Source organism: Trachypithecus francoisi, unplaced genomic scaffold (genome assembly GCF_009764315.1).
Source record: "Trachypithecus francoisi isolate TF-2019V2 unplaced genomic scaffold, Tfra_2.0 Lachesis_group1, whole genome shotgun sequence".
Taxonomy (NCBI): domain Eukaryota; kingdom Metazoa; phylum Chordata; class Mammalia; order Primates; family Cercopithecidae; genus Trachypithecus; species Trachypithecus francoisi.
In genome coordinates, this window is record NW_022681454.1 from 35865116 (window position 1) to 35882117 (window position 17002).

At 34.9% G+C, this 17002-nt stretch overlaps 1 protein-coding gene across 4 annotated transcripts in view; it reads right to left on the minus strand.

The window, feature by feature from the left end:
- Positions 1–17002, minus strand: part of ARAP2 (ArfGAP with RhoGAP domain, ankyrin repeat and PH domain 2) — a 179253-nt gene that overhangs the window by 83384 nt on the left and 78867 nt on the right. For all 4 annotated transcript variants that reach the window (XM_033213941.1, XM_033213944.1, XM_033213942.1 and 1 more), the window contains exons 11-16: positions 15459–15658; positions 12331–12416; positions 11338–11520; positions 10225–10399; positions 9635–9769; positions 1954–2098 (exon numbers count right to left, since the gene is read on the minus strand). In XM_033213941.1, the coding sequence (XP_033069832.1) occupies positions 1954–2098; positions 9635–9769; positions 10225–10399; positions 11338–11520; positions 12331–12416; positions 15459–15658 (924 nt within the window). The remainder of the gene's footprint in view (positions 1–1953; positions 2099–9634; positions 9770–10224; positions 10400–11337; positions 11521–12330; positions 12417–15458; positions 15659–17002) is intronic.

The following is a 17002-nucleotide window of genomic DNA, read 5'->3' on the forward strand; positions in this document are numbered from 1 at the left end:
TTACAGTTTTCGTAAGAAAGACAAATGTTCCTTTCATCATCTCAACTTACCCCAAATTTCTAACTCTTACTATAGATAACATTAAAGCAACATACCATGCTCTGAATTCTTTCCTGAGTTCCTCATTCACAACTCCATTTATTTCTTAGCACACGCTAAGTATGTGTGCTACTGTTACCTAAAAAGCTGAAAATACCCTATGCCAAAGTCATCTTCCTTTCTCCTCTTTTCCATCCCAAGCCTGCTGTATCTCCTTCATGTCCTAATTTAGAAGCATCACAATCAACCTCATCACAACAAGCTCAAAACCCCTGAGTGTAACTTATTCTTCCCCTTAACATCAACTCTTTGTCCAGTCAGTCTTTTAATCTTATCAGTTCACCCTCTTCCTCTAGTTAAATTCTCAACAATTACAGTCTCTCTTCCTCCAATCTCCTTACCACTTCTTCCAGCTCTCTTCCTAAAATATGTCTATATAACTCTTCAGTGCCTACATTATTGAGGTCATACTCTCCAATGTGCTATTTGAGACAATTTAGCAAGAATATTATGGCAACAATTATTTTTTAACCGCATCTCATTGTAGATACTTTCTCTTTGCATATCTACTTGTATCAGTATATGTTATCAAGAATATTTTATTTTTAACATATTAATATACTGACATAAACTAGTATTAATTATATTTGTTATATTTCATTTACTAATTAGTAGCTTAATATATAGAATACACTTATTTTAACATTCCATAAGTCATATTACATTGAATAATCATTTAGGGTAAAACACTATTAAGATTAAAACAAAAGTCAATTAGTAATCAGTTTTGTTCACATCATAAATCAAATCAGATTTACTAGAAAACAAGTCATCTCAATTAGTCATAAAATAAAGGTAATATGTTCAATGTAGTTTTGTGTAAATAAGAGCTTTGCAAATTTCTTCCCTTTCTCATATAAAAATCTTATTTAAAATCTATGCTCCTATAAAACTGATTTTTTTCAGATTTTAATGTCAATGTTTTTCATTAATTACATCAAAAAACATGGTAAGATACTTTCACACCAAAGATCTTAGGGGGCCTGCTTTTAAAGTCCTCACGGAGATTTATTTAAACTATAGTATAGGTCAGTCAAATATATTACATAAATAATGCTTAATCTATTCATTGTGACTTTTTCTGACCATTAAATTAACAAATATATCTTTAAGAAATTTAGCATTTCAATATACTATTAAATATTGTTTATTTTAATGTGAACAGATCATCATAGAATATTCTCCTTTCTTATCTGTTTTAATTATGATACTCATTAAATGGATAAATGAATTTTACCAGTAGTACACTATTTTAAATAATAAGTAAAAAAATTAAATGACTACAATGGTCATAAATGATATGCTATACATTTACATAAGATTTGGCCAGGCACAGTGGCTCACGCTTGTAATCCTAGTACTTTGGGAGGTCGAGATGGGTGGATCACTTGAGGTCAGGAGTTTGAGACCAGCCTGGCCAATATGGTGTAACCCCATCTCTACTAAAAATACAAAAATTAACTAGGTGTGGTGGTATGCGCAATCTCAGTTACTCAGGAGGCTGAGACATGAGAATCATTTGAACCCAGGAGGTGGAGGTTGCAGTGAGCCGAGATTGCGCCACTGCACTCCAGTCTGGATGACAGAGCGAGACTCCATCTCAAAAAAAAAAATACATAAGATTTGATTCGAACATGTTAGCACTTCATATTTCCAACTGTAAATATTTTAGTTTTCCTGCTTTATAGTGAATTCCCAAAAGAAATTTCCAAAAGTGTAAGGTAAGTAAGCTTCAAAAACCATTCAACCCTTCTATTAGAAGCAACTAAAGAATTAAAATAACAAAACTCTCATTACCTGGTATAATTATCTGAAAATACATTTTACCTCCTAATTGTGTAAAGATAGACCTACCCAGTATTTAAATAGAAGTCCTCTTTGTGTATAGCCAGGCAGATAACTTCATTGATATTAATGGTGCCATTAGGTGTGGTAGACTTATCGCTTTCATAGTAACTCAAGAAGCCTCCTTCCAAAACACACCATTTTTTATTTGTCTCTAAGAATTTAAAGCAAAACAAATAACAAATTGAGCTAATCATGAATCTAATTTTAAAAACAAATATATGCTTCTAAATAATGGTTGGATGCAAGTAAATACATTTACTAATTGCCTATTTCACATAAAGTATATGATATTGCTGCGTGGGATATAAAGTTGTCACATTCTCTGCTCTCCAAAGAATTTACAATCTAGTAGCAAGGAATGTATAAAACAAAAATGACTGTGACATTGATGACCAGAGAAGGCAGAGCCATAAAGAGGTTGCTGAAAAACAACTCTGAAGCTGCAAAGAATGAAATGTCTGTACAGAGTATTAAAAGGAAAAAAAAAAGGTAGCATGAAAAGTGAGACTGCAGCTTATGGTAGGTATGCAAAAGAAGGGTCAGAATCTGCAGGGCCCTTAATGCTTGTTCAGAAGATTTCAAATTCATCTTATACGGAAGTCAGCACACTACCACTTGCAGGCTAAATCAGATCATCACCTAAAATATAGATTAGATCTACAGACACTAAGACTACTAAGGTCTATATATTTGATATAATGAAGAAAATCTGTATGTTAGATAATTTCTGAAGTTGGATTACTGTTCTGTGGTTACTTTAGGGTATTATTTATAAATGCCCTTCTTCTAAAGAAATACATACTAAACTACTAAAGGTAAAGAGGTGTCATGTCTGCAACTTACTTTTAAGTGTGCATATAAAGAAAGTATGAGATAAATATGTACCCTTATATACATACATGATACATATATATGTGTATTATACATAGGCATATATATACACATACACAGAAAGAAAAATACAGCAAATGTAAAATGTTAATAATTGATACATCTGGGTAAAAGGTATATGAGAATTATTTGCACTATTCTTAGAACTTTTCTGTAAGTCTCAAATTATTAGTCAAACTAATTTAAAAGCTTAAGAATATATTAAACTAATTTCAATTTTTTCCTTTAGCATATGATCAGAATCTTACGTGGGTGTGGGGGTGACATGAAAGAAAACAAGACAATGTAGTTGGCTTCAAAAAACAATCACAAGGAGTAACAATCAAAATGGTGACACCTAGAGAGCTAGATAGGACACAGTACTCTGAAAATGAATTACCAAATGGAAAGTCCAATCATGACTGGCAGAAGCAAATAGCATAAACGAATCTTTTATGAGCACTGGAAAAGAAAGTTAACAGGGACCAAAGCAATTTCTGGTCAAAGGTGATATATAATTCCAGGGCCCTCAAATCCTGAGTCACAGTGTATGTCTGCACAGTTAGATAAAAATCGTGAAAAGCCACAATTTTAAAATGAACATTCATTGCAAGTTTCTAAAATATAAGAAAAGATAAAGTCAAAATACTAATCAAAGGGTGTTTGGAAGTAATTTCAAAGCAATGTACTCAGATGTCTAGAAGAATCTTCATAAGAGAATAAATAAAAAATGTACAATTATTCAGTGCATAATCACTGTCATAGATAGGAGATCCACCCCTGTTCTCAGGCAACTTGTAATCCAATGAAAGGGGAGATGCATTCAAAATGATAACCAACAGGTTGTCTCTTTAGTAGATTAGAAGCATTCAAGGAGGTAAGCCACCCCTCATAAGTGATAAAAAAAAAAAAAACTGCAAAGAAAAAAAAGTCTATAAAATAATCCCTCATGATTTAGGAGGCATGTTTCTAAAGTAGCAAAAAAAAGCATTCAGGGCCACAATCCTGCCATAGTATCAGGAAAGAACAGTAAGAAGAAAGTCATAGAAAGGTGAAACTGCAGAAACCCTATTTGCCCAGAGAATCAGATTACATGTGAAGTTGGGAAATGGGAAACAAGATTGCAGGTTCACGGCAGAGGCGAGACCCCAAGAGTCTCACTTGACAGGTGTTCAGGAGTTCGTGCCTCTCTCACTTAGACAAGTGGGAGCCATTCGAAGGTCTTAAACAAACAGTGCCAAATGAATTAAGCATAACATAAATGTGACTGCAGAATCTCATTATGTAAATTCTAATGGGAAACAAATGACACATCTCTTTAAAAGGGTATGTACAAACTCATTTTCAGTTACAATTATAAGCTTGAGGAGAGTTAGTCCTGTAGCTTTCTCATTTCTGTAACCATTTCTTAGCTTTATTTTTGTAAGTGAAATGGGCCAGAAGTCAGACACGGCAGGCACACATATTGTCTTTGAGGATTTATGATAATGAAGCTGTGACAGGAAATCGTGACATCCCCATTGATATGGGAAGCAATGAAAAGGTTCAGCAAGATTATGTTGTATGATGCTGGTCTGCCTGGGTTAATTTAGATATTCACTCCTAAATCTGACTTTGAGAAACGTCGGTACCCTCCTTGAAACCCTCTTTGCTCCACAAGTCATTTTAATTGTTAAAGGAAGCTGTTTGCCAACATAAAACTGGGGCCACAGAATGAATGACACCCAGGCCTCAGCTGTTCCATAAATAGGAGCTCATAGGATGCAAGTAAATTTAGTGGACTGGCAAGAGGGGTTATTCATTCTTTCTATTCAATCTTCATGTTGAGATCAGTGAAGAAAAACATTACTACAAGATTTACCCAAGCACAGGTAAAGAATTCCCCAGAGGTGACCAACTGAAATGCTACCATGGAATGATAGACATAATATAGTTGGATACCGTAAATGTCGGCTACAGCCTACAGGACAACACACCTACACTCAAAGGCTAACTGGAAGTCAGGGGCAACTGTGTTTAAACATAAGTTCTTCAGTGCTCCTCTTCATCATCATCATCATATTTATGTGCCATGCACTGTTCTACACATTTTACATGCTTTAACTCATTGACTCCTCAGAACAACCCGGGTATGTCAGTTATATTATGCCCCTTCCTTGTACCCTTTTCACTGGCACATAACAGGTTAATCGACATTCCTGCTATCACATTAAGTACTTAGCATCAGAGTTGGGGAAGGAACCTCAGGCAATTGGGTTCTGAAAGTTGCTGTTTTAACCTAACAGGCAGGTGGGTTCTGGAAGCCTCCCTCTTAATGCTGCACAGTTACTCACAGTATCTGTTAAATGCTTGAACTATATACATTCATCTCAAAAATGTATTAGAGTAAAGAAGTCATACCTTCTAATACATATGTATATAATACATCTGAGGTAGTTAAGGCAAAATTACTATTTTTTGAAACTATGAATTTGTTTCATGATGAGAAATTTCCTAAATTAATAGTATTCAACACCCACTACAAATATTAATATATGTTAGTAATCCTTTTCATTTAAAAGACATGTGTTTTGCCTTGGAAAAACATGTTTAAGCTATACAATCTAGGCTTTCACGGAACAAAAGATCTTCAAAATTCCTCAATGTTAATCTACAAAGTTAAATATAAACAGACAGAAATACAATTTCTAGTAATCCAAATCAACCACTTTCTTTTTAAAAATCGAATACTGTGTAAACAAATCAAGGTAAGCTATCAAGGGAAAAAATATGGTCGAGGCGGGAAAAGGGAAAACAAAACCAGGATGCTATTATTCAACTCTGCGCTTAGGTTCAACAAAAGCAATCCATCTTTCTTTTCATGAACACTAAACTGAAAAGCGAAAAAAAAAAAAAAATACAGATCAGTCTTCATAACCAGAGGCTAGAAAAACTTCAAATCTTGAAAACCTGAACTGACAATTTGAAGCCTCTGAAACTCTGGAACTGCATGCATTTTATTCCCAGACTTTTGTCTCTGTTTTTAATCATTTGCTCTATGGCTGTCCTGACAACTGCTGATGGTGTGGTAGCATCCAAGTGCTTGCTTTCAGAGGCAAAGTTGACAACCACACTTTAATCTCTAAATCTTTCCAAATAATTCATTTTTTTCATAAATCTGATGTTCAACAGAAACAACACTATTGCACAAACTTCAAGGGGGAAAAAAACAAATACAGAAGTTTTTCTGGATACTTCAACTTTTCCTATTCATTTGTAAGTAGGGGCCCTCTGCACAAAATATGCTTTGTGCCAGCAATTATATCTTTTTATCCACAGATCAAAACCAAATTATTGACATATGAGTCATCCATTTACACTAGTGGTAACTTCCCTAAAAAATGATTCTTCAATCATTCCACAAATATTTATCATGTCCTAACATATGCTGACACTGTTTGGGGTATCAAAGATTTGATAATCCTTGACAAGCTAGAAAAAGTTGTTGCCTCATTGAGCTTTCACTTCGGGGGAAAGAGAAACAAATAAATGGAAACAGCACATTACATGTGATCAGTGGTAGGACGAATATACACAGCATCCTATGAATGAGAAGGGCTGGCAGTGGGTTCACACATTAGGAGGGTGTCAGAGAGGCCTCACTAACTAGGGGGGACTGAATTGATTCCTGAATAAGAAAGAACCAGACTGGGGGAAGTGCCCTCTTTGCAGAGGGAACAGCAGGTGAAAAGGACCAGAAGAAGCAGAAAAGGACTTGGCATGTTCCAGGAATAGGGAGGAAACCAGTGCAGCCAGGCAAGTAACCATGTAGAGATACAGTCTTGCTCTGTCTCCCAGGCTGCAGTGCAGTGGCAGGATCTCGGCTCACTGCAAGCTCCGCCTCCCAGGTTCACGCCATTCTACTAAAAAGGTCTTTTAGGTCACAATAAAAAATAAGGTTATATTCTGGAATGAGGAGTCACTAGATGTACTTGAGCAATGGAATGACATGTTCCGTTTTCCAGTTTGTTTGTTGTTGACCTTTAGAAGACATGATCTTCCCATGTAGCCCAAGCTGTGTTCAAGCAATCTTCCTATCCCGGCCTTCTGACTACCTGGGTGATTTCCATTTTTAAAGATAATTGGCCAGGCACAATGACTCACGCGTGTAATCCCAGCATATTGGGAGGCTGAGACAGGCAGATTACTTGAGGTCAGGAGTTCAAGACCAGCCTGGCCAACATGGTGAAATCTCATCTCTACTAAAAATACAAAAAGTAGCTGGGTGTGGCGGTGGGTGCCTATAATGCCAAATACTCAGCAGGCTGAGGCAAGAGAATTACTTGAACCTGGGAGGCAGAGGTTGCAGTGAGCCGAGATTGTGCCACTGCATTCCAGTTTGGGTAACAGAGCAAGACTCCATCTGAAAAGAGAGAGAGGAAAGAAGGAAGGAAGGAAGGAAGGAAGGAGGGAAGGAGGGAAGGAGGGAGGAAGGAGGAAAGGAAGGAAGGAGGGAAGGAAGGAAGGAGGGAAGGAGGAAGGAGGAAGGAAGGAAGGAAGGAAGGAAGGAAGGAAGGAAGGAAGGAAGGAAGGAAGGAAGGAAACAAAAAAGATAAGCCTCTTTTTTGGAGACAGTTTTGAAGAGAAGCTAGGGTAAATACAGAAAGACAATTAAGGAAGGCACTGCAACATAGGTAGGTCAGGATGGTTACTGTGGCTGGAAGGACGTCAGTGGAAATGAAGAGTAGCCAACTGCTTCAAGATCTATTTTGAGTTTGAAGTGATAGAACTTGCTGGTAAATTGGATGAAAGATATTAAGAAAATCAAAGAATACCCTGCCAGATTATTTTCACTAAAATCATTGCTATTGTACTATATAGAAAAAATACAGAAGCTCACTTTCATATTACCTAAAAGGTAATGTTTTAAAATGGAAAAATATCTGTAAATTACGTATATAGATAATGTACCCTTTTCTTTAAAATAAATTTTAACCAAAAATCCATAGTTAATATACAAAAAAGGAATTATTTAGTTACAATTGTTTATTACATCAATGTAGTACTCAAGTAAATTTAAAAACCAATCTGTTTCAAGAAAATATTAAAGAAGACTGGTAAGTTTACAAATATTATAACCACAATTGTCAAAAATAATATAAAGATTATTTTTAACCTGTAGAATGCTTACAACATATTGAAAAGTCTTGGGAAGAAAATCTTGTGTTTCAATCCCCATTTGATCCTTATAAAACTGGTCTGAAGAGTGAGTCTGTGATATCTGAGTATTTAGAAGAAACATTCTTCTAAACACTTTTTAAAGTACCTTAATTATTTTGATGATCGATATAGTCAATTCACAGACTGTCCAAGAACTTTCATCTTCTGATCGCTTATCTTTTAACTACTTAGGGATAATACTGACAGTAAAAATGGAAGACAATAAAACAAAAACAAAAAAACAAAAACTCAGTAAAATCTGACATTTATTATTGGCTAGGCTGAGTATAGGATGACAAAAACCAATTGTCGAAAGAATCAAAAACATCTAATTCAAAGGATAAAAATGCTCTGCCATTCTACTGTCATCTGGCTGTCACACTCTGACCAAAGCTAAAGTGCTACTGTAACATTGAGAACACAAATCAGGTGTAATCTTCTGCTTCATGTTGAGCTTCATTGTTCATGTGAAAATCGACATAACATCAATGATCTTGCGGACTTTTATGAGGATTATAATTAATGTATGTAAAGTACCTAAAGCCATGCCTTACACATAATACATGCTCACTCACTATAGGACAGCTATTCTTTTCAGGAAAATTTAATAATGCATAGTTAATCCCAATATAATTCTGCTTCAGGATATATTATATGTGATATATATATATATATATATTTGGAAATAAAGCTTTTATATTGAAATAAGAACTGCAAATCACATATATGAGGATTAACACTCTACAGTGAGTTTGTTATTCTATAATTCTTTTGATTGAGTAATATAGCTGAATTATATCACCTAGTGAATTAATGCTGGGCTCCGGAGCCGATCAATTGGCAGGTACAGCTTAATCTCTGTTACACTCTTTGTTCCAGTAAGGCAGATTGCATTATATTTTCCTCCCTATATTTCTCAGATTTGTTCCAATGTATATACATGAGCATAAGGGCTGTGTCTTAGTCATTTTTAAATTCCCAATACCTAGCATCAGTTTGACACAAGGAGTTGGAAGGATAAATGAATAAATGCCCCATTGTGACCCTGCTCAGATAATTCCCCAAACCTAGAATATGTTGTTAAATCAGATTCTCATCATTTTTTGAAATCAAGCTTAAGTTTTATTTTACTTAAACACACATACACACAGACACACACACTTTTCATCAGAAAAAAAAAAAGTGAACTTTTTGAAATTACTTAGTACTCTAATTGAATATGTACTAAAAACTTGTCATTTCTTCCTATGTGTTCACATTTATCTGCATTATCTAGTGAGCCAGTTGGGGTGTCCATCCCTAAGGAAAGGGGCCGAGTTTCACTTTTTTTTTTTTTTTTGTCAGAGTAACCTTTATAACCTGAAACAGAATCGGTTAGCCTTAAGGTAGATATCAGTGAATTCTGTTGAGAATTCACTCAGCATTCCAACCCAATGGTAAATCCCTGCTGCAGTATATGAAATAATATTTGTACCTAGAAGCGTTTATAAATCCTCAAAAATATCTCTACTTGGAGATCAAATCTAACATCTCAAAAAATCAAAATCTAAACCTAATTGTTTTGATAATGGAATAAAGTTTTTATCAGATAATATCTAAAAGGAACAGAAAAAAATACCTTCAAGCAGTTTTTTCTCTGAAGAGAGTTTAGAAGCAGCAGCAGGAGCTTGATACAAAAAGTCACAGAGGAATGTGGACTGGGAAGACTCTTGACTTAATACACCTTCGGAATGAATATCATGTTGAGGGAAATCTAGAAAAATTAAAGAAATATCTAAAATGTAAACAATTTTCCTTTTCCTTATAATATGTACATGAGTTTTGAGCTAGAAGAAAAACTACTTAAAATTTACCAAAGAATAATTATAAAGAGATATTTATTTTACTTTGCATAAAATTTGCAAATAAGCACTTAAGTCATGTTTATTATTCATATATGAAAATCGGATTTAATGTTGGTGGAAATGATTATGTGGGTTAGCTATTTTAATCTTCCATTTATAAGATTAAGGGAATATAAAAGATTGACTTCCTAAACTTTTTATTGAAACAATATAAAAAATAGTCTTAGGTCCCTCTATCTTTTGGGTAATTACATTTTTCTTCATTCTGATGGTTTCTCTTATGTGAAAAATAAATAGACTTATGCTTCAGTCCTTTTATGGAAATATCGGAAGAGACCAGGTTAATGAAGAGACAGTGACGAACCTGAGAATTTGTTATGGTAGAGAAATTCCATTTGCAGACTTTGCCCAGCCTTCTTGGCTAGCAGATAGGGGGTGCTATGCACGGGGTCTCCAGTGGCACACATGACATCTGCTCCACTGAACAGCAAAGCCATTGTTTCTAGAACATCTGGTTTCACTACAGCAGCACACAGAGCCTGGCCATTGAAAGAAAATACACATCTTAAGGAAAGAAAAGATTCTAGCTATTAAAATGAGTGAAAGTCTGACAATTCATGTATGGGATAAAGTCTGTATTCCTTTTATCCTAAGGCAGCTACTAATAATTATGCCATGAATTAGGCAATAGGCACAAAAGGCCTGGTTTGTGTGAATTTAAATTACAACCCAAGACCTCCAAGTCTCAATTCATTGTCTGGTTGCTATGATGTTCCTTCTAAACCTAATCCATCATACTTGCTTTGGAAGACATCTTTATGCTTACATGCTATGATAATGGCTGATGCGCAGAGAATCAAAATATTTCAATATAATAATGAAGTAACCATTAAGTGTTTGTCATATGAATGTTAATATATATTTTCCAATCTAATCAAGAGCTGCAGAATATTTGAATTATCAAGTGCTATGAGAAATTGAAAGATGAGTGCAAAGCAAATTCACGATCTTCCCTTCGGGGGCCGAGCATAGGAAGGAGGAAGAACAGTGAGAAAGAGGTAATAAAAAATATGATTGACTTATGTTACATATCATCTTTGTACAAACAATAGGAATTGCTAGAATTTTTTTTTTCTTTTGCCTTGAAATAATAAGCTGCCTCTACATCTCTTCTCATCCTTTGTTCCCACATTATATCAGTCCTCAGACTTCACTTTACTGGATCCCCATTTGCTTCCAAATCCTCAGATTGTGGCACCATGAGTTAGCAGGAAACTTTAGTTATGGAGGAAGAATTTATGCTTTTTTGATAATGAATCCTTAAGTGAAACAAGGGGGAAACCACTGAAATAATCTCACAAAAGGAAATAAACAATTTTATCAGATAGTATGAGATTTTTTACTTTTTCTCAAGAATCTTGGCACATCATTAAAAAGACATTAAAATCCATGTCTGCTGTTATGTTTAATTGAATACCTTATTTAATTCTTCTTTAGTGAGAGATGCCAAAAGGGTTTTTCTGAATTTTCCTTCTTTATATTTCTGAGTAATAAAGTTTTTTCTCTTTTCTACTGGTGAGTCCATATGTAATTCTTCATCCTTTTGAAGATTACCAGCCCAAAAGTCATTTGCTCTTTTGTTTCCAATGACAATAAAAAGCTGAATTGTCAAAAAAAAAAAAAAACATAATATATCAGTTCATAAAAGGTATTTGAATCTGCAGGAAACTGAATTATATTACAAATTAAAGCATAACTTAGTATAAAGTACAGGAAAACAAATGAAATACCTAACTCTTCCAGAAAAAGGAGTGAAAGCAGATACTATGATCAGTTTTGAATACAGCCTAGCCACTCTAAATAATGGAAAGAAATTAGCTTGTAAAGAATTGCAAACACCACAAATAGTAGCAAAAGTATTTTCATTCTTTGACACTCCAACTGAGACAGATTCACTTTAAATGGCCGAGTAGGTGGGCTAATGTTGTCTAAAGTGCTTGGTGGTGGAACAGGAGCCGAAAATGGAGACAGGACACAGCAAAGTAGCCTCGATCACAGTTAATGACAGAGTATGACCAAAGTAAAGAACAGTAAATTTTTCCAAATGTTCACATTCACTCTCCTATTATTTTACCCATGCTGGGTTTAAAACACACACACACACACACACACACACACACGCACACACACAGTTCTAGCATAAAAAAAAAAAGCTGGCAAACCTTTCTAAGTCCTTATTATTATTATTAAGGATCATCTATACTTTTACTTTTAAAATAACTATCTCATTTAGGAAGCATTCTCAAAGAGTTACTATTAAAAAGTCTATAAGCCATTTTCATAATGTAGTGAGAACTTTATCAAAGAGCCCTGAGAAAAATTCCTGCCACCACACCCCATGGCATACCTCCTCCCAGTCTCTGCAAACTGAACCCCTACCACAACCCCATTCAAGTTAAATAAGACTCACCTCGATGAGTTCATTGCTCCAAATGCTAGCATCCATTTTTAGACTTCTAACCTTGGAATCTTTTGGTCCCAAAGATCTATGCTGGCCTAGAGTCAAAACACAATTGCATTTCTATTTTAATTTGTATGTAAATTTATTTTACTTTGTTTTAAAAAAAAAAGTGTATATGTCTGTGTATGTTGGTTGCGTATCTTCTCAACTTAAAACACGCCAATACCTGCTTTCCTCAATGACAAGATGACAAGAGCACTAACAGTAGTAGTGGGAATTAGACAAATCACAGCTGGCTACAATAAAAACAGCAGCAATCATCATCAGCATCTGCACTGATTAAAAAAACTACACTTAAAAATATATTTATGCGCATGTGTGCAGATGTACAGATACATGTATAAATATTTCCTCATTTAGTAATCAGCTAGAAATAAGCCACTGGAAACCTTTTGTAAAGCTTGCTAAAATCACATGTATGTAAATGCAGATAGTATTTCTTTACTGTTACAAAAACTTGACTATTGTAAAACTAGTTACATGTCTAATAAGTGTGTCCTTAAAAATCTGACATGAATACTTTATTCAACAAGTATGTCTAGAAGAGAGTAAGAGCCCAGAATTTTATTACTGTCAATTCAATTGTGCTGTATAAATCATCATTCAGTCATCACTGAGCAACCAGGCTATGTCAGATTATTTCAAAGCTGAGAAGGAAAAATAGTATACAGTCCACTATCCTTGATCTTAAGGGCCCTTAGCCTAATGAACAATGAATATTCATTCCTTTCCCTACAATAGGTAAGAAGTTCTTGTTTATTTTTTATTTTTTGGTAGAAACTACTTAAAGCACAAAGCCCTAAATTCCCATGGAAGAAATCTGCATAGGTTTGCATTTATAATGACTACCTACAGGCAATACAGTACCCAGAAGGTAAAAAACTTAAAAGCCTGTGGGAAGAGATGAAAGGGGTTGCTGGAGTAACCTAGGTATGACAGATTCTGAGTTGAGGCAGCAGGAAAACAAAATGGAGCAGACAGATTGAGAGAGGTTGATAAGATAAAATGAATGAGACTTGGTGGGTTTGAAGGAAAGAGGAAGAGTCAAGAAGGTGCCTCAGATTTTAGGCTTTGAGAGTGGAGCGTAGACAGTATTGCTTCTGACCAAGATTGAGAAGGTATGAAAATGTGCAGTTTTATGAAATGGGCTAAGGGGAACAACGATGGCTCCATTTTTGACATGTTACATTTGAGGTGTATTTGGCAAATCTAAGTAAAGATTCTAGTAGGCATATAATCATAAGAGTTTAGTGTCCAACAGCATGAGAATCATCTGCTTAAAAATGAGTATAGAATTAAAGTGATAAATAACATTACTCAGGAGCAACACAGTAAAAAAGAAGTGAGAATGTAACCCAAGGGAACACGTGTATCTCACAAGCATGAAAAGTAACCTGGAAAAAAAAAGATTGGTAATAAGAACACACAGAGCGAATGGTATCTTGGAAGCCAAGGGAAGATGGATGTCACAGAGAGACATGTTGTCAAGAGTCTCAAATAAAGAGACAATAATAAAGATAGTAAGTGACCACACCGAAATTGAGAGGTAAAATACATTGGTAAATGTGGCGAAAAGATTTTTACGGCAGTTGAGTGAAAAGGTAGCTGATTACAGAATGCTGAAGAAAACTTAGGAAGTTAAAGGAATGAAAAAAACCTATGTACACTACAACTCTTTATAACATCCTGTCTATGAAAGGAAAAGGGGACAGAGATTGACACATAGAAGGAAATGGGTAACTTTCAGAAATCCTGATGGTTTAATGAGACAAACTTGTGCAAGTTTATACAATGAAACAAAAGAAACCACAGCTGAATACTTACATAAGAGAGTGAATAAGTGATGAAGTGGTATCCTAAGGAGGGAGGAAAGAAAGGAAGCAAAGGTAGAAAAAAGCAGCTGTGAAGAGCACAAAGGCCATCTCTTCCAATGAAACTGGAGAGAAGAAAAAGATGGGATAAAATACAAAGTAGAAGGTGATTCACGGGCATTTTTTGTTGTGAATGATATTATTAATTAGCTGGTGAGGAAATCTATCTTAGCTTGATGAGAAATGCAGTTGAACAGTGCTCTAGAAAAGTGTTCAGGAGCTGAAGCAACTCCTGTGGCTGCACTACTCACTGCACTCTAGCTGAGGTAGGTGCTCCTCTCCAGCGTCCTCACTGAAGCCTGTATTCAACTCCAGGCCAACATTCGTCTCATTATCGTGGAGAAAATGTCATGTCTTTTACATGTTTTCAATTCCCCACACCAGCACAGTGGTTAGCATTCGAGCTGCATTCTCTTTCTCTCTCTCTGTCTTTCTCATCTCTCTCTCTGCGTGTGTGTGTGTGTGTGTGGTGTGTGTGTGTGTGTGTGTGTGTGTGTGTGTATACGTACAGTGAGGGAGAAGGTGGTGGGACACAGGTAGTCCAAGAGAACTGAAGTTTAGACTGTGGTTAACTTTCTCCAAAACTTCCATGATCACACACCTAAGCTGAGGTCCACTTCCTTCCACTCACTTGGGCAACTGTCTGAGCTCTCAAACACACGGAGAGGTCAGGTTGTCAGATGTGAGGTCGCAAGAAGAAAACCAGTCATAGTACCGGTTTGTATTCATAAACATCAATAGTCTTGTGAAGTGCTTCCTTATAAAAATTCTTATTATAGGAGATACCAAATCTGGCATATGAAGTTTAGTGCTCAAAACAACATTGAGGTAAAAAATATGTCTTACCAAAAATGACTGGGGAAAGGTGGACGAATCCTCAAGTTAAAGTTGCAAGCTTGTTCAGGATGCATACTAAAACATACTTATCTAAAATCTAGAAATTTCAACATTGCCTTTTAAAAATCTATATATTGACCAGTAGGCACAAAATATGATTACATGATTAAAAATACATTTTTATATCTAAGTCATACATAAGAAAAGTTTAGACTTATAAGTTATTTCTGAATTTGATTTAAATGTAATAAGCTTTCTCTGGTTTTACTTTTCACAACCATTAGCTACGATATATAATATACAACAAAGAAGAGCATTCAGTGTCCATCTGCCACAAAGCAGTGATGAGCGTAACTTATCACTAATTACCTGCACACTTTTTACAGATGACAACACAGAGATTGATGGATGCCCAGTCAGGATCCGGGGCTTTACAATCTGCACAGCTCCTGTTAGATTCATTGAACCAAATCTTCTCAGCTACTTCATAATCAGAGAGAGTTTCTGCTATTGATTGCTGCACAGCTTCAATCCAGTCTTGTTTCTCTTTTTCAGTCTCAGCTGTAAAGCTGAAACAATTAACGTTTCTGTGTTATCGATCTCCCTTGTAAAGGCCAATTAATCAGTATGTTCAGTTTGCATATTCATTTCACTCACAAATTAAACAGCTGAAAAATATGCCTGCTAGGCAGTTCTGGGTTGTCTTTTCTGTTAAAAATCATTTAACTCAACAAATCGTGTTTTTTTTCCTTTTAATTTTCCACATTGCTTATGTCTTTGTTTACGCATCTTGAACCAAAATTAACATACACATTTTCTAAAGAAAACATAAAATTTGCCTTGTTAGGTCACAAGTCTAAACAAGAGGCTATGTTTCCTAAGCAATGGTTATGTAATCATCAATAAGAGTTTATTGGCAGAGTTTCAGGGCTACTGGAATATTTTGCCAAACAAGTATGCCATGATAGTCTGAAGCTATGTTATCAAAAACACCCACCAGAAATTGTGACTTTTTTTTCAAACTTAAGAATAGATTCTCTTTTTTTTTTTTTTTTTTAATTAGAAGAATGCCCAGATGGTTCTAAGAAACTGGGAAATCAAAAAAGTTTTAAGTGGTTACCATTCTAACAGTTTTCTAACACATTTTTAGCCACGTTCTGATTTATTCTGAATCTTAATGTTTACTGGGAGCTCAAGTGAATGAATAAAAACATTAAACAGCAGTTCATTCCTTCAAGAAATATTTACTGAGCCCCTACAATGTGTAAAGGAACGTGCTACAGTGCTACATACTCGGTCAATGACCCACAAAACTGATTCATATTAAAATTTTCTTTTGTAAAGAGGAAAATGCTTTGAAATATAATGAAAATCACAGCTAACATATTCTAAATAATCCATAAAAATAAATGGCCTACATGAATTATACTTTTTGAAGCTCTTTAGGATTCCATCACTCTTAGTGGTTTCTGGTTCTACTAGAAATTTGTCACAGACAATAGATTAATATCTATATTTTTAGTTTTGGCTAGAATCTGCAAATGTAAAAATAAAGTTTGTTATTTTTATGCAATCATTTCTTTCTCAAAATTTGAGGCAATGGATATAGTTTAACACGCAAAATGAGTAACACACTTGATAGTATCTTTGAAATTCCTAATTGTTAGTCCTTTAAAGGCCTAGAACAATCACCTCTGACTTGCACACTACTCTGTGATGTGATTATTTATAACGAACTAATTAATATAGTTGAACTCAAAAGATGCTGACTTATGCCTCTTCTGTATACTAAAACTATGGAGTCATTTTAGTTTATTAAAACATATTAAGTACTTTAAATTATCTGTTTTATTGTCATAATGATACAGTTAGTAGAATACCATAATACAAGATACATAAAAAATGCTAAAATA